The 27,786-nt window shown below is 46.8% G+C and overlaps 1 protein-coding gene across 1 annotated transcript; it reads right to left on the minus strand.

Annotated features, from left to right (window-relative positions):
* Window positions 1-27,777, minus strand: SLC1A4 (solute carrier family 1 member 4). Its single transcript, XM_021087450.2, has 8 exons — window positions 27,001-27,777; window positions 17,609-17,651; window positions 15,769-15,831; window positions 13,298-13,464; window positions 7,909-8,142; window positions 6,315-6,509; window positions 5,891-6,025; window positions 1-2,926 (listed from the first exon to the last, which is right to left on the minus strand). The coding sequence occupies exons 1-8, from the start codon at window positions 27,525-27,527 to the stop codon at window positions 2,698-2,700; spliced, it is 1,593 nt and encodes a 530-aa protein (XP_020943109.1). The 5' UTR covers window positions 27,528-27,777; the 3' UTR covers window positions 1-2,697.
* Between the last annotated feature and the right edge of the window lie 9 nt (window positions 27,778-27,786).

A 27,786-nucleotide genomic window follows, 5' to 3' on the forward strand; every position in this document is an offset into this window, starting at 1 on the left:
TTCTAGTAGAAATGCTATATTCATTTTGGAAGACCGCTATGTTTTAAGGCAAGTGTCACGCATACAAAACGGTCAGAGATGCACAGTATTTACGTTAGAAGAGCAGACGAGACATCATCAGACAATGACAAAGTAGCATTTTCCCCAGCCAGGTCACGTGTGGTCTCGTCCCTCTTGTGGACAGGGAGCCACCGGGAGAGGGGAGCTGCCATGGTCGGGATTTTAAACGGAAGCACCTTCCCCAGACCAGGGTGCTCCAGGCCCAGCGCAGAGGATACGCAGTCCCGGGGTCCGATGGTCCGGCTCTAATGTCCACGTTTTGTGAAATTCACCTTTAGAAACAGGAATATCCTGATGCCGAAGCCATACACCACTGGCAGTTAGTTCACCTCTGTCCCAAATCAAACTTGCTTGGACTGGAGCTAAAACACACACACACACACACACACACACACGCCACACACACACACACACACACACGCCACACACACAGATAACCCCCCTATATGGGCTACACATATGTATGTATATATAAAACTGTATATATGCAGAAGGAAAGATAAGATTGACTGAAGCCTGAAAATCAGTGAATGCTCAACTGTTGTTTGCATTCCAACCATGGGATTGTTTCCCCTTTGAAAACAGAAGGCATCAGCAATGAGCCAGAGGGTCAAGGTTTCCAGGCACCTCTCAGCCCAGTTCCTAGTCACTCCTACATCATAGGAGACGGGAGCGGCTTAGCTGGTTTGAAGAGGGCTGGAGGGAGCGGGGGCTGCCCACTGGCCGGGTCTGCTCTGCGCCTCTTGGTTCTCCCCCACTTCTTCCACTCAGGCACGCGCCCCCTTCAATTTTAATACTGGGGAGCTTGGTTGTCTCTGTCCCTCCCACCCATCCTAGTTGTGATGGAGATGCATCCTGACAGTGTGTTCCCCTTCTGCAGTGCCTAGGTGACAGTGACAGGAAAAACAAGGGAATGAATGAGGCTTAAAGCCTGGGAGCTATTTGATGGCCAGTGTTTGGTGGCAGAAATGGTGCCCTGGGTCTGGGAGTCATGGGGAGGCCAGGTACCCGGAAGTGGGGTGGGAGGGAGTAGTGAATCACAAAAAGTTGAAGGACATCCGGAAGACACCGCATCTGATGCTAACAAGAAAGTAGCAGAGAATGAGTGACGTGATCGAAGCTGCTCCTGCACACAGAACAAAGCTCTGCTCATAAAAGCTGTCCTCCCTGGGAGAAGGAGCTCCCTGGGGAACTTAGGTATCACTTAGGTAACAGTGAGGAGGGTACAGGGGTGTTAGCACTTGACCTCCAAGAAGTGAAATGTGAAATGGTCGTTTCCATAGATTCACTCAGTTCACCTCACCCAATCCCTCTGAGGTAGGTAAGGGGCAGGTGACGTCAGCCCCACTTTACTAATGGGGTAAAGTGAGGCCCTAGGACTTGCTGCGGGTCACCCCATGGCACATGCCAACGGCCTTAGTGAGATGGCAGTCTTGTGCCTTTGAGGTCTTTCCCTGCACTGGCAATACCAGTCCTCTCTATAAAGCCCCTTCACCTAGAGGGGTCAGCAAGTGTCAGGTGGACCATCTGGCTTACAGTTGTAAACTTTTGATGTAGTAGAAGGAAAGGAAGCCCAGTCAATGGAAATCACCAAAGTCAGGGGATCTGGGGAGGGGGCTACCCCACCCCAATGAGGGAGTGGGTCTGCAATTTAAAACGTCTTTTTTTTTTTTGTTTAGTTTCTTCTGCAATGCAGCATTTTAGGGAAGGTCTAGTTGTAAAATAAATTGCTAGACCAACATGGGTCTCGAATGTAATGACTGCCTCATACCTCCCCTCTCTGGCCTGTTGCCAAATTGGAGTGGTCCAGGATAAAGCCATGATGTTGGCAGAAGCCCAGGTCATGAAAGCAGAAAAACCCCCTGGGCTAGAGCCAGAATGGGCTGTGTGTGTGTGTGTGTGTGTGTGTGTGTGTGTGTGTGTGTGTGTGTGTGGTGTGTCCTGTCCGGATTAGGCTGCTTTCCTTCCCCTGCACAGGGCTCTCCTCCCCCTCCTTTCTTTGACCTCAGAATGTAACTGCTTACTTAACACTGCTGACCAGAGACCACAGCCGTGCTAACACCATGGAGTATTTCTAACTTGACAACGTGCAGTTGCCCCCAGCCCAGTGACCCAAAAGCCAGCTGTACCCTGTTGTGGCACAGACTCTCAACACCTCGAGTCCCAGGCTCAGCACATTCCAGCTTAGGCTAATTTGGGAATTTTTCCAATTACTATGGCTCACAGGCAATGCGACAGATGACTGCCACCCACCCAGGTCTACCCAGAAAGCACCCAATGCCGAGCTTTCATAGGAGCAATGAAGTAATAGGTGCATTTTCCAAGCTTTAACCATCAGGTCCCCACGAGCGTGTTACTTCCGGGGCCTGGAAGCTGGAGGGCGTGATTACAAACAGAGCCTGGGTGCACATAGTTGCACCTTGACATGGTCAAGCCAAGTGTCAGAGTGTTGTGGTCCTCGGAACCACTTCCCACTGGGAAGCCCGATGCCTGTGCCGAGAAGTAATCCTCAAACTGGTGACTGGGCCAAAGCATTGCTCGGGAGACTAAAAGTCGGCGAGGGTGATGCTGGGGGGACCCTGCGGCCAGACTGACGGGGACGGCACCCCCGGCAGGCGAGCTGGAAGCTCAGCCCCATCACAGAACCGACTCCTTGGACTCAGGCGTGCTGGCCGCTGGGCCGGCAGGGTTTGCGTGTGTCACCAGGGGTGATGTTTCCTCCTCTGATTTGCAGTTGGGGACGGCCTCCACTTTGACCTCGCTCAGCTCCTGCTCTCCCCTCTTCATGGCCTTCTGGTTCAGGTGGTGGAGGATGCCGGCACCCAGAGCATCGCCCTCCACATTCACCACAGTGGTGGTGCGGTCCCTGCGAGGAAGAAAAAAGGCTGGCGTTAGAGCCGATACCGCCTGGAGCCACTAGGGGGCAGGGGGCGTCACCGCGGGCTGAGCTCGGGGAGGTGGGGACCCTGAGGAACAGCGTGCACAAGGCCTCCCTTGATGCTAAAGTGCTTTCCTTCAGATATGTTTTATTTTTATGCAAGTAACAGACCCTCTCTGTAAAAAAAAAAAAAAAAAAAAAAAAAAAAAAAAAAAAAACCTGGGAAAAGAGAAGTACAAAGAAGAGAATAAAAGTCACCCCCCCCCACCGCCGCCATACTCTATCTACCACCCTGAGTTAACCTGTACTGACATCTGGATCTGCTGACTCCCAGAAATCTTTCTATATATGCATGTCCTGTGTGAGAGACACCATGGTAGAGAAGTTACAGATAACCGGGATGAAAGCGTAGATCCGGTTCTGAGCCCAGCTTCCCTCCCCCTCATGGTCATGCTGCAGGAGTGTCCCTTCTTTGCTCATTTCCACATAGCATCTCTGCTGGACTGTAACCTTCATATGCTTCCTGGGGCTGCTGGCAACACCATCTCACAGAAAACAGTACTGTCCTTTCCAGAAACTTGTCTTCCCATAGTCCGATAACCATCCCCCATCCCTGGGGATCAGAGGGAGTACTGTGCCCATTCAGGAGAGAGAGGAGTAATTCTCGTCATGGCACAGTGGTTAATGAATCTGACTAGGAACCATGAGGTTGTGGGTTCGATCCCTGGCCTTATCAGTGGGTTAAGGATCTGGCATTGCCGTGAACTATGGTGTAGGTCACAGACACAGCTTGGATCCCGAAGTTGTTGTGGCTCTGGCATAGGCTGGCAGCTACAGCTCCGATTCGACCCCTAGCCTGGGAATCTCCATATGCTGTGGGAGCGGCCCAAGAAATGGCAAAAAAAAAAAAAAAAAAAAGGAGAGAGGAGAAAATGTGAACTTGCCCGAAGCACTGGAGAAGCTGAGGGCTGTAGAATCTGAGGTCCTGGGAGGTGAAGGGCTCACGTGACCACAGGTCTCTCCTGCACAGCCTGCTAGGTGCCCTATCTCCCTAGTCCTGGCTGAGCTTCTTAGAGGCCTGCCTCAGCTGCTTAGAGGAGGCAGCTGGGTGAGGAAGGAGGCGGGGCCTCTGACACTCTGCTCGTGTCCCATCCAACTTGGCCCCACTGCAGGGACTGAGTTCCCGCTGATGTGCAGTCTGGACAATGCAAGTCTCCAATGCACATTTCACCCCCCAGGGGCCCTAGGGATTCTGAGAAGCCCCTTCATGTTTCCAGGGCTTTAAAAATAGGGTGGAAACCACCATGGGTAGAGCCATGAACGTGGGCCAGACTCCAGTGTATAGGATAACCCATGCCTGGTTCTGACTAGCCTGGCCGGGAGTAAAACCCAGCAGGGCCCTGTGGGATTCCTGGGCACAAAAGTCCCCCACTTCTGCTCTGTAGGAATAGGTCTCCTTCAGCCCCCATGGCCCTCCCTGAGTTCCAAAGAATGCAAGCAGCTGTTAATCAGGGAAGGAAGGGGATGCAGAGACCAGGAAGAGGCAGTCAAGGAACAATGGTGCAGCCTCCGGGGCAGAGTCTTGGCTCCTCCTCAAGGGATATATATAAAACAAGATCTTTGAGCTCTTCTGCAGAACTAAAACCCCTAACAAATGGAAGATGGTAATTACTTGATGAAGCATTCTTCATTCCAGAAAAAAGGTCAGGATCACCAGAACCTATCCTGGGATGCCTGATACCAGCTTTAAGAATGCAAGCTTGAGGAAAGGAATCCGACTGGGAACCATGAGGTTGGGGGTTCGATCCCTGGCCTCACTCAGTGGGTAAGGATGTGGCATTGCCATGAGCTGTGTTGTACGTTGCATTCGAGGCTTGGGCTGTGGCTGTGGTGTAGGCTGGCAGCTATAGCTCCGATTAGACCCCCTAGCCTGGGAACCTCCATATGCTGTGGGAAGGGCCCTAAAAAGACAAAAGACCAAGACAAAAAACAAAAACAAAGAATGCAAGCTTGCATCTACCCTGATCCTTATCTGTGGCCTTATTTTCCACCCCCAAACTGGAAGACCACCTCCTATTCTCTCCCAGAGGAGGGCACAGTCTTTAGGGCACTAGCCTGCTGTGGCCTCCCCCTCTGCCTGGCAAAGCAATAAAAGCTACTCATTTCTCCTTCGCCCAAAACTCGTCTCCACATTTGGCACCAGTGTTCAGAGGCCAACTTTCGACAATAGGAATGCTTTCTTCCCCAATGTTTGTTGAATGCTCTTCTGCATGCTCAGAACTCCTCCCTGCTATGTGTGCCACTCATTTAATCTCCACCTCAAGTCTGGGGTGGGTTCTGTTATTATCCCCATTTGACAGATGGGCAGACCAAGGCACAGACAGTTCATAGCACACAACTAGTAAATGGTAAAGCTGGGACTCAAAACCAGGTACTTGGGCTCCAAAGCTCATTTCTTATTCACATGCTCTACTGTGAATTGTCAACATCAGTGCTTCAGCTGACCTGCCCTGTACAACAGGTGCTGTTCGTATCCAAGAAAGGTGCCACACAACGTAAGGAAGCAATGTTAAGAGACTGTCTGTTCTCTACGGGAGCCCTGGGGAAGGCCACCTGATGACGCCTCCATCCTAACTCCTCCCCTGAGCCCAAGCCAAGGCACTCACATCAGCTGGGCTCAGCTTCTCTCCCCTCCCAGAAATCACTCCTTGGACATTCCAGGCCAAAACACTCATTCCAAAGGCTCACTGCTCCAATGGCTACGAATGCTGTGCAACCCAACCAAGTCTCCACAGACCCTCAGGCCCCCAGCTTTCCTGGATGTTCTGAGCAAGTTCTTGGTAATGACATGTTTTGAGTTTCTCTGCGTGCCCCAGGCCAGCAGAGTCCAAGCTCCTAGGGAGCTCAATCAGACTTTTCTTTTATTCGGTGCCTTTAGGACTTGATACTTACACAATCCAGTCCACAGCCAGGATCAAAGAGAGGTCTTGAGTGGGCAGCCCGATGGCCTCCAGGATAATGGCGATGGTGAGGACCCCTCCAGCTGGCACACCTGCTGCTCCAACACTGGATGCCGTGGCTGTCACTCTAGGGGATGGGACAGCCATTAGCCCAGAGCATGGATTGGGCACAGAGACGTGCAGAACATGGCAGCTGTGGCTTGAAAACTGAAACCCGCCCAGGCCTAGATTCTGTCGGCTGTGCCTTGAGAGAGGATCCACTCTCTTCAAGTAATGAATTCATGCCATCCTCATTTTACAAATGAGACACCTGTAGTCATGGTGAGATTGGTATTTATGAAGTTTTTCAAAGCATATCACAAGAAAAAACCCTCAGGTTTTGAACCAGGCCTAAAGATGAAGACTATAGAACTTACAGGATGGTGAAAATCTGTCCTGCTTTCAGCTCCACATTGTTGAGCTGGGCAATGAACACGGCGGCCACGCACTGGAAGATGGCAGCTCCGTCCATGTTCACGGTGGCCCCGATGGGAAGAATGAACCTGCTGATCCTCTTGTCTACACCATTGTTATCTTCAATGCACTTCATCATCGAGGGAAGGGTTGCTGAGCTAAAGATGCAAAAACCATGAGACCAGTCCTTCCTGGCCAGGCTAACACAGTACTCAGCTCTGACCCCGGGACAGAGCAGCTAGCACCATCCTAGTTTATGGTGCTTCCTCTTGAAATAAGAGAAAAATCAGAATTGCTTCAGAGTTTCTGACACCACATGGGGTTTTTGTCAACTCCCAAACTATTTAAAATCGGACACCCCAGATTTACCTATTATTTTGTTACCTGGATATACACCTGTTCCAAATTTCTCAAGAACCAAACACTGTCTCACGGGGCAAAATGTTCTCACGAGAACAAAGGACAATTTACTCTGTAGGTGCAGCTCTTCTCTTAAATGCTTTTTGCCCCCAAAAAGTAAAAGGCAAACTGTGATTTTTTTTTTCCCCTTTTAGGCCAAGAAACAGAATGACACCGAGAGTTTATAAAGAGAATCTGAGTTCCTCGCTAATGAAGAATAAGACCTGCTCTCTCCTAAGCTGGAGAAACTGGTCCCTCCCTCCCTTCTTTTCCCACCACTACCGTGTCAGATACAGTGCCAGGCAGGAGTGGAGGAGACATGCAGTAGAGAGGGAAACACTAACTGTGTGAAGGAAACGATGTGTGGTTGTCCTTTGAAGGTTTTCTTTAATGTACTTGGAAAGCCCCATATTTTTGTTTGTTTGTTTGTTTGTTTTCTCTTTTAATGGCCACACCTGCAACATATGGAGGTTCCTAGGCTAGGGGTCAAATTGGAGCTGCAGCTGCCGGCCTACACCACAGCTGCAGCAATGCGGGATCCGAGCCACATCCACGACCTACACTGCAGCTTGCAGCAACACTGGATCCTTGACCCACTGAGCGAGGCCAGGAATCAAACCCACATTCTCACAGACACTATATAGGGTTCTGAACCTGCTGAGCCACAATAGCAGCTCCCCAATGTTTTTTTGAAGGATTTCCAACAATGACAAGGTGCGTTTCTTGTGCTAAATTAGATAATCCCACAATACTATGAATTCCTAGAGAGCACGCACCCAGAGGGAGAATGGGCAGGTATCATTCTAGAAATGTCCCTGAAATGCATGTTGAGTTAAGAGACTGCCATCTTCTACTCAGGCAGAGGTCTAGTGAGGGTGCAGAAGACCCACGCTTGGGCTAAATAATGATCGGACTGATCTCTAAGGAGCAAGACGCAGAAGGGAGAGGCGATCCCTCATTCTGGCAATTCCAGAAATCCACTTCTGTAAGAGCTATAGGGGATGGTAATACAAAAAAGAAAAAAAAATCAGAAGAGGTCAATTCAGGGTTTTCAAGGAATTAAAATATATCAAGATGCTGGTTGTGGACTCACCATGGGCTCACCTGGTTCCATATTAACATAGCTCAGAGAGCCCAAGGCACCCGGAGCCTACTCACCTGGAGCAGGTGGCAAATGCTGTTGCAAATGGCGTGACGAGGCCCAGGAGGAACCTGAATGGGTTTTTCCGCGTGAAAACAAAATAAATCAGGGGCAGAACAATTCCTCCATGAATAAGGTGGCCCAATATGGAGGTGAAGATATATTTCCCCAGGCTGGTCACCAGCACGATGAGGTCCTTCATTTCCACAATCTTGCTTCCCACCAGGAACGTGATGCCAACAGGTACGTACCTAGGACATGAGCACAGGGCACCTGTCAGGGAGGGTGGTGACGCTGGGGCTGGGAGACGCAGGCCCTTCCTGACACAGAACGCAGGGACTCTCAGTGAGGAGGTCTTCGTCTCTCCCTGGGATGACCCTGAGGACAGAAAAGGACGGGCCCATTTTATAGGCTAGAAACTGAGTGAGATGAACATGATTGCTCGCTGTGGGTGATAGAGTCAGGACCAGGACCCAGATTTCTTTCTTTTCTTTTTTGCTCATGCCCATGGTGTGTGCAAGTTCCTGGGCCAGGGACTGACCTGTGCCACAGCAGTGATCCAAGCCACTGCAGTGACAATGACAGATCCTTAACCCATTGCACCACAAGGGAACTCCAGGACCCAGACTTCTTTCCCCCTGGATATAGTATGTTCTTAACAACCTCAGGGGCTCCCTAGCGGAAAGGCAAGGAACTCCTCGAGATCAAAGCTTCAGGGACTGTGAGCTTGACTTCAGCTTTTCTCAGGCTTGTTCTGAGAACTTAGAAACACAAAAGACTAACACCTATTTCACAGGATTGCTGTGATGCCGAATTGAGCCAAAGCTGAGACTTTTGTGAAGTTTTAAATTCTTTGTGGTTGGGAAAACATGATTCCGTGGGAAAAAGTCACTAACAATGACCCTCTGGGAACACTCTTGGAGCGTGAAGATTTTTTAAATGGCAGGAGGGGAAGAAGGAAGGGAAGAAATGAACTACGGGAGCTGCAAAGAACAAAAGGCTGCTGTTTTGAATTTAATATACATTGAGGAAGAATTTTGTAACTACTGACTCTGTGAATTTTAATTATATAATGTCACATAGTTCAAATTTCAAAGGGTACAAGTGGGTGAAGTCTCCCTCCCACCTCTGTCCCCCAAGAACCCAGTTTACTTTCAAGGAGAGAGCCAATGTCACTGGTTCCTTGAGTTTTCCTCCCAGAGATATTCTAAGCATTATTATTATTTTTAACTCACATAGTAATACATGAATACATTCCCCTTTCAAAAAATTAAAACATCATAGGAAGTTCCCACTGTGGTGCGTGGGTTAAGGCTCAATCTGGTGTTGCCACAAAGCTGCTGCTTGGATTTGATCCCTGGCCCAGGAACTTCTATATGCTGCAGGTGAGGCCAAAAAAAAAAAAAAAAAAAAAAAATGGAGACTAGGCCAAAATCTTTCGGCACTATCCTCAAGTCGGACCCTCTTCTCATGACCAGTCCACTTCCTATGCATTTAAATAACATAGGTATAGGTTTAAATCTGCACATTTATTTTTAACTCCCCACTACATCTTTGAGATCTTTTCAATACACAGACATCTACCTAATTCTGTTTTTTTTTTTGTTTGTTTGTTGGTTTTAACTGTGGTAAAGTATGCGTAACATGAAATTTACCATTTTAACCTTTTTTTTTTTTTTTTTGTCTTTTTGCCTTTTTCTAGAGCTGCACCCACGGCATATGGAGGTTCCCAGGCTAGGGGTCTAATCGGAGCTATAGCCACAGCCACAACAACACGGGATCCGACCCACGTCTGCAACCTACACCACAGCTCACAGCAATGCCAGATCCTTAACCCATTGAGCAAGGCCAGGAATCAAACCCACAACCTCTTGGTTCCTAGTTGGATTCGTTAACCACTGTGCCACAATGGGAACTCCTCATTTTAACCATTTTTAAGTGTACAGTTTGGTGACATTAAGTACCCTGATACTGTTGTACAACCATAACCACTATCCGTCTCTAAAACTTTTTCATGGTCCCAAACTGAAACTTTGTATTCGGTAAACAATAACCCTGTTCTCCCACCTCCTTGCTCTTGGCCCCCACTGTTGTACTTTCAGGATTTGTGAATTCAACTAGTCTAGGTCCTCCTTCTAAATGGAATTTTATGTCTGGTTTATTTCATTTAGCATAATGTCTTTAAGGTTCATCCATGTGATAGCATATGTCAGAATTTCATTGCTTCCAGGAGTTCCCGTCATGGCGCAGCAGAAACGAACCCAACTAGGAACCATGAGGTTGCAGGTTCCATCCCTAGCCTCGCTCAGTGGGTTAAGGATCTGGCGTTGCAGTGAGCTCTGGGGTAGGTCACAGGCAAGACTCGGATCTGGTACTGCTGTGGCTGTGTCGTAGGCCGGCAGCAGCAGCTCTGATTAGACCCCTAGCTTGGGAACCTCCATATGCCACAGGTGCAGCCCTAAAAAGACAAAAGACAAAGAAAAAAAAAAATTTCATTCTTTTTTAAGGCTGAATAATATTCCATTGTATGTATATCCCTCATTTTGCTTATTCATTTGTCAATGGACATTTGAGTTGATTCCAACCTTATCTCATTCTTTTTAAATATCATCCTCAGAACTGTACTATAGATTACTTTGCCACTGCCCTGCTCATGGGCATTTAAATCATTCTCAGGTCTTGACCATGACAAAGAATACTGCAAACAAGTCTTTTTGTGTCCAGATTCCTGTATTGTCTACAAAGCAGGACTGCTGAGTCATGGGGGCGGTGTGTGCGCATGTTTTAAGTTTTCTTCTCCAAAGCTGTTGTTCCAATTCACCTTCTACCGGCTGTCTAGGAGAATAATCCTTTCCCTGCACCAGGGTGCTCATCCGAGGATGATTTTGCCTCCAGGGGACTTTAAGCATTACCAGGAAACATTTTTGATTTTCACAACTTTGACGGGGTAGAGGAAGGCATGTGCTACTAGCATCTAGGGGCCAGAGGCCAAGGATACTGCAAAACATCCGATAGCGCATAAGACAGCCCCCCACAACAAAGAATGATCAGCCCCAAAGGTCAATAGTGCTGCTAAAACAAGGCTGTATTATACAGCACAGGGAACATAGCTAATATTTTATAGGAACCATAAATGGAGTATAATCTATAAAAATTTAGAGTAACTATGCTGTATATGGGAAATTAGTATGATATTGTAAGTCAACCATCTCTCCATAAAAAAATGCAACAGATGTTTATTATAGAGAGTTGGAAAATTAAAATTAAAATTCCTGAAATTCCAAAGGGGGGAAAAACAGTGCTGCTGTTGAGAAATCCTGTCCTCACCCTTATCAATGTCTAATAAAATCAAACTTTTCGTTTCCCTGATTGCTGATAAACTGAGCATCCCTGAAGATGTTTACTGGAGTTCTGCTCATGGCTCAGCAGTAATGAACCTGAATAGTATCCATGAGGATGCAGGTTTGATTCCTGGCCTCACTCAGTGGGTTAAGGATGCAGCATTGCAATGAGCTGTGGTGTAGGCTGCAGATGTGGCTTGGATCTAGTGTTGCTGTACCTGTGGCACAGGCCAGCAGCTGCAGCTCCAATTTGACCCCTAGCCCGAGATCTTCATATGCTGCCAGTGTAGCCCTAAAAAAAGAAGAGAGAGAAAGAGACAGAGAGAGAGAGAAAGAGAGAAAGAGAGAAAGGAAGAGAGAAGGAAAGAAAGAAAGAAAGAAAGAAAGAAAGAAAGAAAGAAAGAAAGAAAGAAAGAAAGAAAGAAAGAAAGAAAAAGAAAGAAAGAAAGAAAGAAGGAAAGGAAGGAAGGAAGGAAGGAAGGAAGGAAATATTTACTGGTCATTCAGGTTTCCTCTTCTATGAAATTCCCTGCTCACATACTTTGTCCACTTTCCAATAGTTTATCATGTCTTTTTTTCTTTTTCAATAGTTAAAACTCTTTTTTTTTTTCTTTTTTCTTTTTATGGCTGCACCTGCAGATATGGAAGTTCTCAGGCCAGGAGCTGAATTGGAGCTGCAGCTGCCATCCTACAGGACAGCCAAGGCAACACCAGATCCAAGCCACATCTGCGGTCTACACCACAGCTCATGGCAATGCCGGATCCTTAACCCATTGAGCAAGGCCAGGGATCGAACACGTGTCCTCATGGATACTAGGCAGGTTTGTTAACCACTGAGCCACAATGGGAACTCCTGGTTAAGGCATTTAAAACCCCAGTTCGGTGTGGGATGCATTTTCTGGGCAGCAGATTTCCCACCGGAGTTAGACACTCAGCCAAGTCCGCCTTTCCAAATATCTGCTTCTGTAACCAATACATCACATTGAAGGAATGACTGTAAATTGAAAACAAATGTCTTGACATAGGAACATCATTTTCTTGCACAGAGTTTCCTTCAATCCAACCTTTGGGAGGATTTTAGATTAAAAAAAATAAGCCAGGAAAAGAATTTGATGTGATGAAAATACTTTTATCTTTCTGAAAATATTTTCCTTCCCCAAACTGCAGGAGTCCTATGAAGTGTCATGTTTACAATACAGAGTCAAACTGAAATTTTAGGTTGAGCAAGAAAATTTGGTTAAGCAAGAGAAACACCACCAGTGGAGGCACCAAACTTGGCTTCCCATTCAATCCCAAACTTTCCTACCACATTCCAGGTTTCACTTCTAAAATCAGTCCAATGGCCACTCCAATGCCATTTGAGAGAAGTTCTAGGATATTTAAGGGACGACCATAAGGAAAATGTTTTGTGCATGAAAGAAAGGATAAACTGGTTTCTCAACAATGAATGGGTAGAAGCTAAAACCCACAAAGACTGGCTTGAGTCAAACAGCAGGATAAAGCTTCTGAGGCATTGCCACCAGAATCAGTAGGATTTCTGAGAAGCTGCTGTGAGCGATCTCATAAAATTTTTCCTCGTTAGCCAGAAATCAATCTAATGGTTTTTATTAAACAATGATCCTTTCATTGATATTATATAAAGAAACATTGCTGTAAAGGAAAGACCATTCCCAGTTGACATATATGTCTGTTATAAGGTACTACAGTAAGGGGTCCTTCTGAAGCTTGAAGTCTATCCTTTTAAGAGAAATGAGCCTTATTTTATACAGCAGATAGCAACCTACAGAATTCGTTGCCCCGCAAAACCACAGGGGCCTCCCACGTGTTATGGGATGCTGGGGGACTCACAGCTATAACGCCAATGATAGACCCTTAGGGGTCACTGTGGTGACGAGGAAGTGACATGGCACATGTCTGCTTGTACCAGAAATGGCCTGTGATCCATCCATCACATACAAGCCCCAGGCCAGGTGGCCCCACAGAGGGACCTAGCACAGTTGAGTCAGGTTCTTTTCTGGACAGTAGGAAAAACGAGAATGAGAGAGAGTCGCAGGGTGACACTCACCACATAATCCATGACACCAGCACCATCGTTGCCTCATTGAAGGCATTGAAAAAACGAATGAGCTCCTCTCCTTCAGAGCCGAGTTTCTTCAGGGCTACTCCCAACACCAAGGCAAAAAGGACCAAACCTAAAATGTTCATCCCTTCAATCTCGGTGCCAATGGGGATCTGTAGGGTCAGAGGGGACAGCGGAACTAAGTCGACAACAGATGAGTGAGAATTAAAGATACATTTGCTAGTGTTTCCACCAGACACAAACACCACGCCCAAAAGGGGAAAAGGCCTATATTTCCTTTAGCAACCCCCTCCCTCTGCCACCCTGCCCGCCGCCCAGTGGTTTCACAGATCAAGGGGCAGGAAACTTGAGGGGAGATGGAGTCTGAGGATATGGAAAGTCAACAAACACAAATTTCACCAATTGTTGGGAACTCCCCAGGGGCTCAGTGGGTTAAATATCCGGTGTTGTCACTGCGGTAACTCAGGTCTCTGCTGTGGTGTGGATTCAAGCCCTGGCCCGGGAACTTCTGCATGCTGTGGGTATGGCCAAGAAAAAAAAATTTCACCTACTTGTTAACTCTGAAAGCTGTTCAAAATGGGCATAGGTTGAAGCAGAAAGTAGTGAGCTCCTTATCACTGGATATATTCAACTAGAGGTCAGACAAGCACTTGGAAAGGCTGCTTATAAAAGAAGAGCTGGTTGGTGAAAAGGTCCTTCTGATCAAGAGTCAATGATTGTTAATTCTGCCCCCTAAATATCAACAAATTCTTGGGAGTTCCCGTTGTGGCTCAGCAGTTCTGAACCTGACCAGTATCCAAGAGGATGCAGGTTCGAATGCTGGTCTTGCTTAGTGGGTTAAGGATCTGGTGTTGCTGCAAGCTGTGGTGTAGGTCACAGATGCAGCTCAGACCTGGTGTTGCTGTGGCTGTGGTGTAGGCCAGCAGGTGTAGCTCCGATTAGGCCCCTAGCCTGGGAACTTCCATATGCCGTGGATGCGGCCCTAAAAAGACCCCCACCACCACCACCAAAAACAACAAATTCTTCATTGCTGGGCTCTTACCATCATCTCCTCACTGACAAATTTCAAAACAAGGTGTTCAGAATCAACATGGATATTTTCAGGATATTGTTTACATTTTTTTTTCACAGCTGCACCTGTGGCACATGGAAGTTCCTGGGTTAGGGGTTGAATTGGAGCTGCCGGCCTATGCCATAAACACAGCTACACCAGATCAGAGTAGCATCTGCGACCTATGCCCCAGCTTGTGGCAATGTCAGATCCTAAATCCAGAGTGAGGCCAGGGGTCAAACCCGCACCCTCACAGACACTGTCAGGTGCTTAACCCACTGAGCTACAGCGAGAGCTCTGGGATATTCTTTCCTAAATCACTGACTTAAAATGTATAGCTATAATGTATTCTTTATTTTTTCCAGCAGTGCTGACGCCTACTATGGAAAGCATATGTGAGACACACAGTTTATTCCATCCCAACACATTATGAAATTCTGAATGGGAAACATGTCAGCGTGGTAAAAACTGAAAGCATTTTTACCATCTTTCTAGTCTGAGTCCTGGTCCCAGCTCTGATACTAAGTAACTCCTCTAAGCTTCAGATGCTTCATCTGCAAGATGGAGTGAAATGACCTAAATGAGTAGCTTTTAATTTTTTTTTAAAATCAAAGAAAGGCCGGTAGAACTCAGAGCCACTGAGCCCTAGGGAGTCCTACTTGGGGTGGGGTGGGGGAGGGGCAAAGTCCCTCCTTCTCAGGGAAGTTCTGAAGCTGGACTGAATAACCCTTGAGGCCCCTTGTCCTTTCCAGCTCTAGCACGAAGGCTGGGACTTAGCTCAGTGTCTGGTAAACAACAGGTGTTCAAAAAATACTTGTGAGTTAAGCCCCGAAGACAAGTTCTCTGGGCAGGGGTAGGTTAAATCACCTATTAATTATATTTTAATATAGAACAAGGGGTGTTCTTTTTTTTTTTTTTTTTTTTGTCCTTTTAGGGTCACACCCACAGCATATGGAAGTTCCCCAGCTAAGGGTAGAATTAGACCTGCAGCTACCCACAGCCAGAGCAAGGCCAGATCCAAGCCATGTCTGTAAACTTCACTACAGCTCACGGCAGTGCTGGATCCTTAAGCTACTGATCAAGGCCAGGGATTGAACCCAAAGATGCTGGTTGGGTTCTTAATCCGCTAAGCTGCAACGGGAACTCCTATCTTTTTTAAGAAAGGGGACATTAGTTCTGATCCAGTGGAATGAATCCGCTGAAGAGCCAATGCTACAGACACTGGCCTTTGGCCATGTAGGTAAATGTCCAAAGGAGCAAACATGACCCATGTGATTCAAACAGTCCATTCAAGCCCCAAAGTCCTCAGCCCCGCTGAGAAAACACGCATCGTGCATGCTCTTCCATTAAGAAGCATTATCTGCTTTTTAAGCATTTGCCCCAAGTGCTCTCACAAAGAGTTTACCTTTTCACGGGTGATGTTCCCATTGCTCGTGTTGTGGGTCACCTCTTCATAGCTGGTTGCGTACTGTGAGCAAGAGAGAAACCCCTGTCAGTTCATAGCTGAGGACCTACCAGGAGGAACCGAGGACCACGGGGACTCCGGCTACCCTGTCCTTCTCCACCCCGCGTCTTCTGCGCATTCCTCACTCGGGTGGCCTGACAAGGGCCTCTGAGAACTGCACAAAAATGACTTCAGGCCAAGTGCGGTCCAGGAGCCTTCTGGTTATTTAGGGACCCAAGGAAATGCAGAGAATGTCCTATGTCCCTTGGACACTGGTTTGGAGGGGAAGGTCTGCGCAATTTCAAGCTGATAGTTTGCTACCTCAAAACAGCCGAGAGTTCATATTATTTGGAGAAACTTGCTGTTGATTCCATCACGCCAAAGTTGACTTTGATATGTCATTTTATTTCCGTTCATTTATTTATTAAGCTCCACTTTGTTCCAGAACCTACTTGAGCCGGACTGCTTTTCAGCATCTGTTTCTAATCTGCCTGAGCCTCCACTCTCCAAAGCAAAGGGTGAGAGGCAAGGTGGCGTTTTCTGCTGAGCCTTCTGGTAGGTCTGCTTTCAGAGGGGAAATGTCTGTACCACTTTGGTCCTGTGGTGTGACTTCGCACTCCTGCCCCAGGCACACAGGTGTCTTCCTGGGGCAGGATGCACTATGGTCAAGGGAACTTTGTTATAAGACACCCTTCCTGAACCTTCTAAGGACACCTGGCTCCTGAACTGGCAACAGGAGCCCATTAACGGGTTCAGACCCAGACGCCTGCTTTGAACCCGCCTTTAGGAGCTCTGGTCCTTCTCAGCTTGGTCTTAGGCTTTCAGACAGGCAGGTGTTTGGCTATCTCATGATCGAGGGTGGCAGGGGGAACAAAATCCACCCCCCTACCTTCTGTGGCAGGCACTGAAAGCCCCACCAACCTTTTATTTTTCTATCTTACATTTTCTATAGAAGCCACAGCTGTGTTTATGTGCAGGCTGCTTTTTTTAAGAGAGGCTGTAAGTAGAAACAGAAGAGGTTTTGCTTGAAAAGGCAATCAGTTTAGTACATCTAATCTAAATTTTTATATTCCTTCTCTGTGTAAAGCATGGTTGCAGGGATGTTACTTGCAGTATTGCTAAAATTAGGGGAAAACCTGAAACAATAATCAACAAGGGACTGACTGAGTACAATTATGATTCGCTCATGCACTGGAACACAGCCAACAACTTATGCAGAAGGATACTCAGCCACATGAGAAAACAGGTCACAGTAAGAGCAGGTTACAAATGTGCGTAGCATGTGTACATGCTAACAATGTATGTAGCATGATTATTTTAAAATCATGTGTGTGCGCACACGCACAGCAAAACACATCTGAAGGATGGATACCAAAGTGTTAGTGGGTAGCTCTCGGTAGTGATTATGTGTGATTTTTATGTTCTTCTGTTTTTTTGTAGTACTTTATTTACAATTTTTTTTGCAATAAGCATACATTATCTCTATAATTAGAAAAAAGACAAAAATATATTTTTATAAATTCTAAAATATTTAAGAGATCCCCAAAACGTGATTTGAGGGTGTTTCTCAGGTGATATGAAAAGATGCTGGGACTGATGGAATATTTTGGAAAATTTTTTGGTTGTTCATTGTTGTGTTTGTTTTCACCCCAGGGACCCATCTCTAGAAACTGAGGCCAAAGATACTAAGTTTTGTCAACAACACAACCCTCCCTGCTCCACCTTACTTAACTCTATAGCAGTAACGTATACGGCCCTCCCTCCTCAAAGTTTCGTATTTTCAGCAAAGCATCAAGCTTACCGTACGGAAAGCTGCAACCACGAGATTTGATGGAAAGAGGTTTCTGTTGGAAAAGAAAGCATTTTGTCAGTATTCTTAAAATCCAGCCTTCAAAGCGTCCGTTTTAAGGTGCCCAGTCCCAACAGCCTAACACACAGGGTTCCCTCTGGCCTCACCTCCAGCAGGGCCTGCCGCCTTCTGCTTGATCCACGTGGCCAGGAGATGTGAGGATCTTTCTCCTCATCTCCCTAGTGGTGGCCCTCGATATTGAGGCTCCACGAGTCCAAGCAAAGCAGAATAACTGCATCACTGTCCTTGCCCCAGGAGCGAAGCCCTATTGTAGTGGTTTTCAACAGAGCGGTGCTGCTCACTAGGGAAACCCAAGCAAGTGTTTTGTTGTTACAATAATGGGGGGGGGGGGACTCCTGGAATTGGGGGAGTGGGTTTAGGTGGAAGCGCCAGGTCCCAGCCATTTGTTCTGCTAATCGAGGCAAAGTCCTGTGTAATAAATGGTCTCACAATTTCCAACATCTTGTATGATACACCTGCAGGTGAAAATCTTATAAATGTCTTGAGCTTAAAACTAACTTCAAACAAGGTGTATTTTTGAGAGACAAACATCATATGCTATCACTTACTTATAGGCAGAATCTAAAAAAAGGATACAAATGAACTTATTTGCAGAACAGAAACAGACTCACGGACTTTGTAAAAACTTATGGTTACCAAAGGGGACAGGTGGTGGGGGAGAGATAGACTGGGGTTGGGGATTGGCTCATGCACACTGAGGTATGTGGAATGACTGGCCGACAGGGACCTGCTGCAGAGCACAGAGAACTCCACGCAGCGTTCTGTGAGCATCTGTGGGGGAAAGAATCTGGAAGAGATGGATGTGTGTACGTGTATAACTGAATGGATGTGTATACATGTATTAACTGAATCAAGCTGTTGTACAGCAGAAATTATCACAACCTCAATTATCATATCTCAATAAAACTTAAAAAAAAACAAAAATAAGTTCTCTTGCACAATTTGGACATAAAGTGACATTTTTAGGACTGAAGCTCCCGTGTAAAATGTGGGATGATTATTTTTGTTGTTTTGTTCAGAATGTTTCCAAGAATTGTTTGTCTTTCTGGGAAATCACATCACCAATGGAGATCTGTAGGATCTGGGTCCTTAATTACACACACCAGTATTAAGTATGTCTGCGTTTAAAGTTCTCTCATGAATGGTGATTCTCAATTCAAAAGCAAGCACCTAACCACTTTGTTTAGAGCATTTACATCCTGAAACACATTATTTTTATTATAAATTACTCTCCTTTAGTAGCAGCAACTCCAGATCCTTTAACTCACTGTGCTGCGCCAGGGATCGAACCTGCATCCTCGCGCTGCAGAGACACTGCTGATCCCATTGCACCACAGAGAGGACTCCTATATATGTGTGATTTTTAGGCTGTTAAATAGATGCTAATTTGTTATTACAACAATAGGTAATGAATGCACCCGCCAAACATGGTTAACGAGATGCAAACATGACTTCCTTAGAACACCCGAGGTGCTTCCATAAGACAGCCAGCATCCAGAGACTGCACCTCGGCATTTCCCAATGTGCTTGTCTATGAAACCTGAATTGCTTTTAACATACTTAGAGGACACGCCTGTGTTTAAACGGACAAAATGTGATCTTCAGTTGAATTAACCGTTGCCAAACAGTGATCAGAAATTTGATTCCTATTGCAAGCATATTTACTTTGAAAGAAAGGTAGAAACAGACTAGGGATTTGCACTGGCTACGCTTTACGTATAGGGGAAGAGCAACTTATTTTGCCTATTATTTCCATTACAAAGCACCTTTCTCAGTCTTGTGGGGGTATGTTTGGTATCTCATTTCCATTTGCTATACTAGTTAGAAGCAGAAGCAGGCCCCAAGCCAAGGTTTCTCTGTTCTACCTCCACCATAGTGATTCCCAGACTAAGCTGGCCCCTTGCCACTCTCCCTAAGAGGACAGGGAAGTTAAGGGAAGAGCTGGGGCAGAAGACCTCCATCTTCCCCACGGGGGACAGCTTCCCCTGCAAATACTTTGCATCCTCAGGAATGGGCTGTTCCCTCACTGGGTGCCAGCCCAGTCTCTCCCACAGCCTTGAAACACACTCCCTTCCAAAGAGCACATACTATTTGTTTAAACCCTTCTACCCGGCCTGCCTCGTGTCTTTAGCATAAGCAATAACCCAATACTATCTCTCCCAGAACGGACCCTGACCCTAACCCAGAACTTCTAAACCAAACAGCCACTGACCCACCAACCTGTTTTCAGACAGTCTATAATATCGAGTCTACAAAACCCAATGGGAACAAAGGGGTACATTCCATGCTAGAGGCAAAACAGCAATTCCTGCCCAAAAAAATCAAGTTCCTGAGAAGAACATGATGTATTCTGGCAGTTTCTTATAAACTTAAACATACACTTACTATATGACCCAGCAATTCTACTCCTAGATACTTACCCAAAAGAAATGAAAATATATGTCTGCAAAAAGGACCTGTATATATAACAGCATTAGTCATAATAGCTCAAAACTCCAATGTCGTCCATTAACTGACAAATGGACAAACAGCTTGTGATAAATCCATACAACAGAAGCCTACCTGGCAATAAAAACGATTCACCCACTAACATACACAACATGGCTAATCTCAACGACATTGTGCAGAGCAAAAGAAGCCAGACAAAGCAAAGTACATGCTGAGTGATTCCATTGATATGAAACTCTAGAAAAAGCAAAACTAATCCTTAGGGATAGAAAGCAAAACTTTCTATCCAGAACTGCCTGGGGCCAGGCATGGAGAGTGGGAACTGCTGAGAAGGGTCATGGGAGTGAGACGTGTTCAGTGATCAGATGGTATTAGTGGTTAAATGGTTTATCTATTTGTCCAAACGCACTGAACTGTACCCCTGCAATGGGTACATCTTTGGTATGTAAATTATGTCTCAAAATTGCTTAAAATCAGAACAAAAGATACAGTGTTAACTGCAAAGGAGATTTGACAACCAAAGAATACATACATTCAATGGAATGACTGACCTATTTTACTTTATTTTTATTTTTATATTTCTTAAGGCCGCACTTGAGGCATATGGAAGTTCCCTGGGCGAGAGGTCGAATAGGAGCTGCAGCTGCCAGCCTACGCCCCAGCCATGGCAACACTAGTTCCGAGCTGCATCTGCGACTTACACCAAAGCCTGAAGCAATACCAGGGATCAAACCCACATCCTCATGGATACTGTACCAGGTTCTTAACCTGCTGAGCCACAATGGGAACTCTTGAACTATTTTTAGATTATATAGCTCAACTCTCAAATATTAATCTTTTGGGAAGAATCGGCTGAGGGCAGTGAGCTGAACCCACAGAATCATAATCCTTTGCTTTAGTTCCTCTGGTTGCCACAGACCAGGAGCAGAAGTGAGGGGCAATAGAGTGAGGCTGCAGGAGTTAAGCTCAACATTGTTCTCTACTGTTCATGGGCTGCACCTTTGGTGCAGGGTGCAGGAGTGGCGGGTGAGGTCATGGCCATATCAGAGGTCGTCTTACATTATCTTCCAGGAGTTTTATAGTTCACGGTTTACATTTAGGTCTGTGACCCACTGTGAGTTCACTCTAGTGCATGGTGCAAGGGCTGTGTCTAGATCCGTTTTCTTGTGTGTGGATGGCCAGCTGTTTCAGCACCATGTGTTGAAAAGATTATTTTCATGCCATTGTATCGCCTTGACTCTTTTGTTCAAGATCAGTTGGCTATATTTACGTGGGTCTATTTCTGGGCTCTCTCTTCTGTTCCATTGATCTATTTGTCTGTTCTCGTGCCAACACCACACTGTCTTGATTACTGTAGTGAGATGGGTGTGTCAGTCCTCAGATGTTGTTCTCTCTGTGCTCTTGTTACCCCTCTTTCCTTTGGCTTCTAAACACAGATGCTGCTGTGAACTTGGGCGTTTTCTTTCTCCTGAGCTTCCCTGCATTCAGGAATGTCCAAGAGAGTAGCCGTGTGGTTACTGGCCACTCAAAATATGGCCAGTGCTACCAAGGGTCTGAATTTTTTTATTTTAATTACATTTAAACTAGCTAAACTTAAACAGCCATGTGTGGCTGGTGTCTATCCTACTGAACAGTACAGATCTGGAGTTGTGAGATCCACAGTCTAGAAATCAGAAGGATCAAATGGTCTTCTCAAGCTTACCTCTGCACAGCACTCAATTCTGTTGGGTATTAGATGCTTCTAACCTTCTAACCACTGACCTCTTCATCTTATTCAAATTCTCAAATATGTTCTTTTTCTGTTATTTGACCCTGAGAAACTTCCTTGAATTACACAAAACCAGGTATACATTAAAGTTTCTCAAATATTAGTAGGCCATGAAATCAATTTCCTGGCTCTATCCAGCACTTAAAACATGTAATATGCTAGACAGAATAGAAAAGGTAAGATGTGTCACACTTAAAAATGCTGTTTTGTGGACCTTGTGTTTCAGGTTATATATGCTGGGATGGGAGTGTCTGTATGTGAATGCTATCGTTTAAAATGTACTTCTCATGGTGGGTCTGGGTCAAAAACACCTGCAAAAATGCCAAGACTGTCCTATTAAATCCAGAGATCCAAGTCGACCAAATTGGGAGAGGCCGAATGGACGACCCAGGGCTATAGGAACCTTTGGACATGTCATTTAAACAGAAAAACTAGTATGAGCTGAGGCTGAAGTGCCGAAAGCAGAACGCGTGTTAGCGATACTGTGCAGACTCACACAGCTCACACCATGAAAAAAACTTCAAAAATGTTCCTCTTTTATACATCTGGTCCTCTGTGTTCTTCTGATCCTATTGTCAAGGGTGGTATGCATTTCCCTGTTTCATGTGAGAAGAATGTAAAACAATTCACTTTTGCTTAGGTCTATATATATATATTTTTTTTTGTTCCAGAAGTATTTCCTTTTTATTTAAGTTCAAAAACTCTTTACCAAACTTATGAACATTTCAAAGACTCTTCAGAACAGGATGTGACATGCTATATACACCTGATAAATATTTATTATCCCGTGTGCTTATTGTTACAGAGTCAGCTAACAGGGACATGCCCCCTTTAGATCCTGGTACCCCCTACAAGGCCGGGAGCTCTATGGAGATGGTGGGGGGGGAGTAACCCAGCCTCCTTTTGAGGCCCACATCCAATTTCAGATTCCAGCCAGAAAGGCTAATTCGGGGGGCGGGGGGTTAGGAAATAGAGCTAAAAGCAGCACACATGCTCTGTAGGGAGCAGCCCTCAGCTGTCCCTGAGAGGCTGGGACACACTCGAACATCAGCAAGACACTCAAATATTAACACCTTTCATCTTTATAGGTAGTAGACACAGCATTATTAGCCTCATTTTACGGATAAGGAAACTAAGGGACAGAGAGGCTAAGGGACTGGTCCATATAGCTAGTAAGAGGCAGAACTGGATTCAAACCCTGGTAGCTGACTTCAGTGTCTGTTCATAATCATTATCCACACTACCCTCTGGGTTTACACTCTTTTCTGAGCTATTCAGGCATTCTCCTAGGTGGCAGCGGGCACGGTGTAAAGCTAAAAAAAGATTTTTCTTTAAATTACAAGCTGCCACTTTTAGCGACTACTTACGCTGAGAAACCTCCATTAATTTGGATCCTTGTTAGATTTGCTAAAAGTCTTCATCTTGCCTACAGAAGACAGAGCCAAAGGTCAGATAACCTGCCATGGTCAACATTTAAAATACAAGGTTCATCACTGACCCCCTTGACTGTAATCTCCAGGCTTACATCAGATCTGTCTCTGGCAGGTTTCTTCACACCCATTGAAGAAATGGGTGTTCCTTATGCCTGAGAAGCGTCATATTCACCCAGTTCTCGAGAAGGAAAGTAAGTCCCTCATGCCTCCTTCTGTGAAGGGAAAGGCTTCCAGCACAGTCCACTGTTGAGAAAATGGGCACAAGAAAAGCAACAAAGCCTAGGAAACTGGGCAGCAGGCAAAATTCCAATTGTCTTTAGCAGGCACACAGCAGCCCCTGCTCTCTCGCTGCTACGCTTCTACAAGACTGTGGCCCAGGGTCAGTCTTCTGGCTGCCAGTGCAGACAGTGCCCTGGGCCCGGGAGGTACCCGCCACCTTGGCAGATATTTGAAAACCACAAATATCAGCACTCAGAAGAATGTTAGCACTCATTTGCCTCAATCCTTTGCATTTGCAGGTGAGGAAAACCAAGGTCACCTTTGGAGACCAGAGTCGGATAATTGAGGGGGAAAAGCACCTGAGATGTCAGGGAGGATATGTGAGGATTTCAGCCCCATTTCAGAATGGAAGGCTCTTCTGTGTTTAGTTTGGATTTTCTCCATTTTCCAAATTTCCCACAGTGTTGATTCTATTCGTCCGAAACAGAGTCACCGTTCACCTCTCCCTCCAGCCTCCACATGGTTTCCAATAAACCTAAAAGCGACCCTGGCTTCAAGTCATCTTGAGTTCCCCAAACATCCTTTTCGTCTCATTTATTTCCGACTATGTAAGGAGAGCCATCCGCATTAGCTCATGTGAACCCACTGCTCCGTAATACTGCTCCGTTTATAACAAGAGCAAGCATCTATTGGGTCAGCCCTATTCTTAGAGCTTTACAGACCTAACTCCTCACAATCCTGTGAGGCAGGCACTCTCATGATGCCCGTTATAAAGATGAGGAAGCCAAGGCACTGAAAGTTATGGACATGTCCCAGGAACGACAACCAGTAAGCACTGTTAAGCACCAAGAAGTTCCACTATGCCTGGGTTCCTGAAGACCTGCTTAAAAGTCACTTTGGGTCACATCCAGTTCTGAGTCCTGAACTTTTCCAGGTTCCAAAGCATGGTGCTCTGGGCTGCTCCAGAGGAGACTGAGACTTTCCCACCTGCCAGCTGCTGTCCATTCTCCCTTCTCCGCTCTCAGAGGCTCTGCTCTAGCCTCACTCTCCCACCCCACCTGCTATGCTATGTCTAAGCCATTATACGGTGGGAAATCAAACCACTTGCAATGGCATTCTCAAGTTTCTCAAAGGCATAATCAGTATCTATTAGCTTCCTTTCTTTCTGACATGTAGTTCCATCTTGAAAAAAATAAATTAGAAGTCACGACAGGGAGACCCAGTAGAAGTTCCCAGGCACTCCACCATCAGGGTCACAGACTTGAGCAACAGCACAGACTCGGCAGCAGCTGCCCTAAATCACCAGAGGCTTTCTCCACTCCTTCCAGGTGTTTAAGTTCTAGGGAGTTACCAGGTACCAGCCTGTGGGATCACTGAGCTTTCTGCCAGCAGAGTCTCCTTTCATTCACTTGCCCACAGGCAGAAAGGACTGGACTCTGCCTTTGCCAGAAAACATGCCCGGAGTCACATAAAATCAGCATCCATGAGGTTTCTCTGAAGGAAACGATTTTAAAATGTTTACCCAGACTCCCGAGACCCAGGAGGCATTTCCACGTGGCTCAGGACTCAGTTTCTGCTCACAAGCTACTTACTGAGAAAGCCAGATCCTACCTGTGCGCTTGCTTTCCTTCACAGAAGGGGTACACCTCCTCTGCTAACAGGAAATGAACATCTGCTCCGACTCAAGCAGACCCTTACCTGGTTCCTCTTTTGGTCAACCTTTGATTCAGGGCAAACGTTTTCAAGATGGAACCATACCAGCAGCATGGCCTCATTACTATGGTGTGTTGACTTGGGGAAGGGAAGAGTGAGAGAAACAGCCCTGAACCAGGGGGGCGTGAGACCCAGAGTTCGTCTAATCCCTCTTTTGATAAACCACTCTGGCCTTGAGGCAACTCAAATCTCTGTTTCCTCACTGGTAAGATAGGATCATGCCACCTGCCCTACCTTTATCCATGAAGGATGCGGGTTTGATCTCTAGCCTCGCTCAGTGGGTTAAGGATCTGGCATTGCCGTGGCTGTGGTGTAGGCCTCCAAGTACAGCTCCTATTTGACACCTAGCCTGGGGACTTCCATATGTTGTGGGTTCAGCCCTTAAAAAGACCCCCCCCAAAAAAAAGTTAGTTCTCAAAACTATAAGAATCTCTAAAGGCTCCAAATATCAAGCTGCCAGACACTAAACAAAGGCTGTACCTCATCAAAGTTCTAACAGGCCACCTCCACCTGTGTTTTTGGTAAAAATTTTGGTAAGACCTTTTGGTCTTCATCAGAATTCATCAGAGAGTTTTTCCCACTGTAAATTCCTTGGACTTTTTTTGTTGTAGTTTTAAATGAACACACGCTCTTCTTAAGTGGCAGACAGGCATCATATTTTCCAGAAGGAGAAATGGAAACCAGGAGGAAGTCAAGACACTTCACCCGGAGTTTGCTGTTTTTCACAGTCTCAGCAATGAGGAGCTTTGCTTCGGTGATCCAAGACAAAACATATGTCCAAGGCTCTGAATCCAGAATTACTGGAAACCTGGAGGGAGAGCCAGCTGAGCTCCCTACTCAGCTGAACCTGGCCAAGTCAGTAAATGCCTCTAGGCTGCAGTTTCCCATCTGTGAACTCTAGGCAAACGGAGGAAGCAAAAGAGGCTGAGTCTATGGCAAATCCATAAAAAGTACTCTCTATCTCAGAGGATAAAATGCAACTTCTAAGAGTTCCAAAAAGCAGACAAAGCTACGTGAGACTAGTTCTCTCGCCTCTCTAGAATTTACACCTTCCCACAAAAAGGCCCTTGAAACTCACAGTACTCTACAGTGGTCCTAACTGTGGAGGTTCCTACCTATCCCAGGCCCCCAGAAGTGGCACATTTCTGGGCAATGAGTAGCACCCAACTAACCTCAGACTTGTTATCCTCAGGTCTACTGACAACTCTTCAAAAAAACTGCCCACTTCCTCCCAGCCAAAAGGTGGAAACAGAGGCCACAGATTACAAACAAGAATGCTCAACAGGCAAAAGTTAACCAATGCTTCCCGCACCTTTTGGGCACTGCTGGGGAAGAAAATTGGGTGAGGATATTGTGGCGGGGTTGGAACGTTTTTCCCAGTAAGGGCAGCCAGAGAGTATAAGGAGTAAAGTACAGGTGAGATTGCTGCCTCTTCCCTAACACACTTCCACCTAACTGGTTCTTGCTAAAAGATGCAGCTCTGATACCGGAGAATGTCCGGTGCAACCCGACTAACGACTAACGTTCGCAAAGCTGTGGTTAGCATCCAAAGACACCAGACGTATTTTTTTGATATTTAAAAAAAAGTTAAAGGCCACCAGGAGCCAGTTAAGAATTAACTTTTAGAAGTATATGAAGATGTGTATGCATAAACTTGAGTGCATTAGAGAGCTAGCATTTCCCAATGTGCATTCAGCACGTGGGGGGCGGAGGAGGGAGGAGTGCGGGGTGGGGGGAGTTACCTGGCCAGGTCGAGGAAAGAGTCCACTGTCTCTTTGGGGACCGGTGGGGGCCCCGACTCCTCCAGACCCAGGTCGCTGGACTGAAGGGTCTGCGCGCCAGATCCAGGCTTGATGATGAATGCCAAAGCGACCGCAAGGGCCGAGGCGCCCAGCGTGGTGAGGCCGAAGTAGGCGATGGCGATGCCACCCAGGCGCCCGAGAGAGCTGGCGTCGAGGGAGGCGGCACCCGACACCAGGCTGCAGACCACCAGCGGTAAGATGATCATGCGCAGCATGCGGAGCAGCATCTCGCCGGGAAAGGCCAGGTAGGTGACCTGTGTGCGATTCAGCCTGAGCCCACGCAGCGCCGCGCCCAGGCCGGCGCCAGCCGCCACCCCGGACACCGTGAGCAGCACCAGCGCGTGGCGCCGGAGAAAGCCGGCGCAGCGCCGCGCGCGACTGGCCGTGGCCCCGGGCCCATCGGGCCCCTCTGCAAGCCCCGCCTGGGCGCTGTCTAGGCAGCCGTTGGTCTCGCTGCTCTTCTCCATGGCGCGGCCCGCAGCTTCGAGCTGGAGAAGGCGGGGGACTTGGTCTCAATGAATGGATCAGGCGGAGCTGGCAAGGTCCGCTAGCTGTGTCCCCCGAGTTCTCAGAGCCGGCCCGAGGGGGTCTCTAGGCCCGGGCGCTGAAGCAGGTGCAGAGAAGACCAGGAGAGACGCGAGAGTTCAGTCTGGAGCCCCCAGCTGAGTGGATCGCGCCGCGCCCAGCCTTTCACAGCAGCCACCGGCTGAAGATGATGCAATGAGG

This window comes from Sus scrofa, chromosome 3 (genome assembly GCF_054392235.1).
Source record: "Sus scrofa isolate SSC_HxYL_T2T_F1_AM1 chromosome 3, Sscrofa_HxYL_maternal_Yorkshire_Landrace_v2.0, whole genome shotgun sequence".
Lineage (NCBI taxonomy): Eukaryota > Metazoa > Chordata > Mammalia > Artiodactyla > Suidae > Sus > Sus scrofa.

Bases quoted from the DNA above. Each gene is read 5' to 3' on its own strand.
- SLC1A4 (XM_021087450.2), bottom strand. From the start codon at position 27,527: ATGGAGAAGAGCAGCGAGACCAACGGCTGCCTAGACAGCGCCCAGGCG. The intron at 13,465-15,768 runs GTAAACTCTTTG...CTGACCCTACAG, and splicing joins GGAACATCACCCGTGAAAAG to ATCCCCATTGGCACCGAGAT. The intron at 6,510-7,908 runs GTGAGTAGGCTC...TTGCATCTTTAG, and splicing joins GCATTTGCCACCTGCTCCAG to CTCAGCAACCCTTCCCTCGA.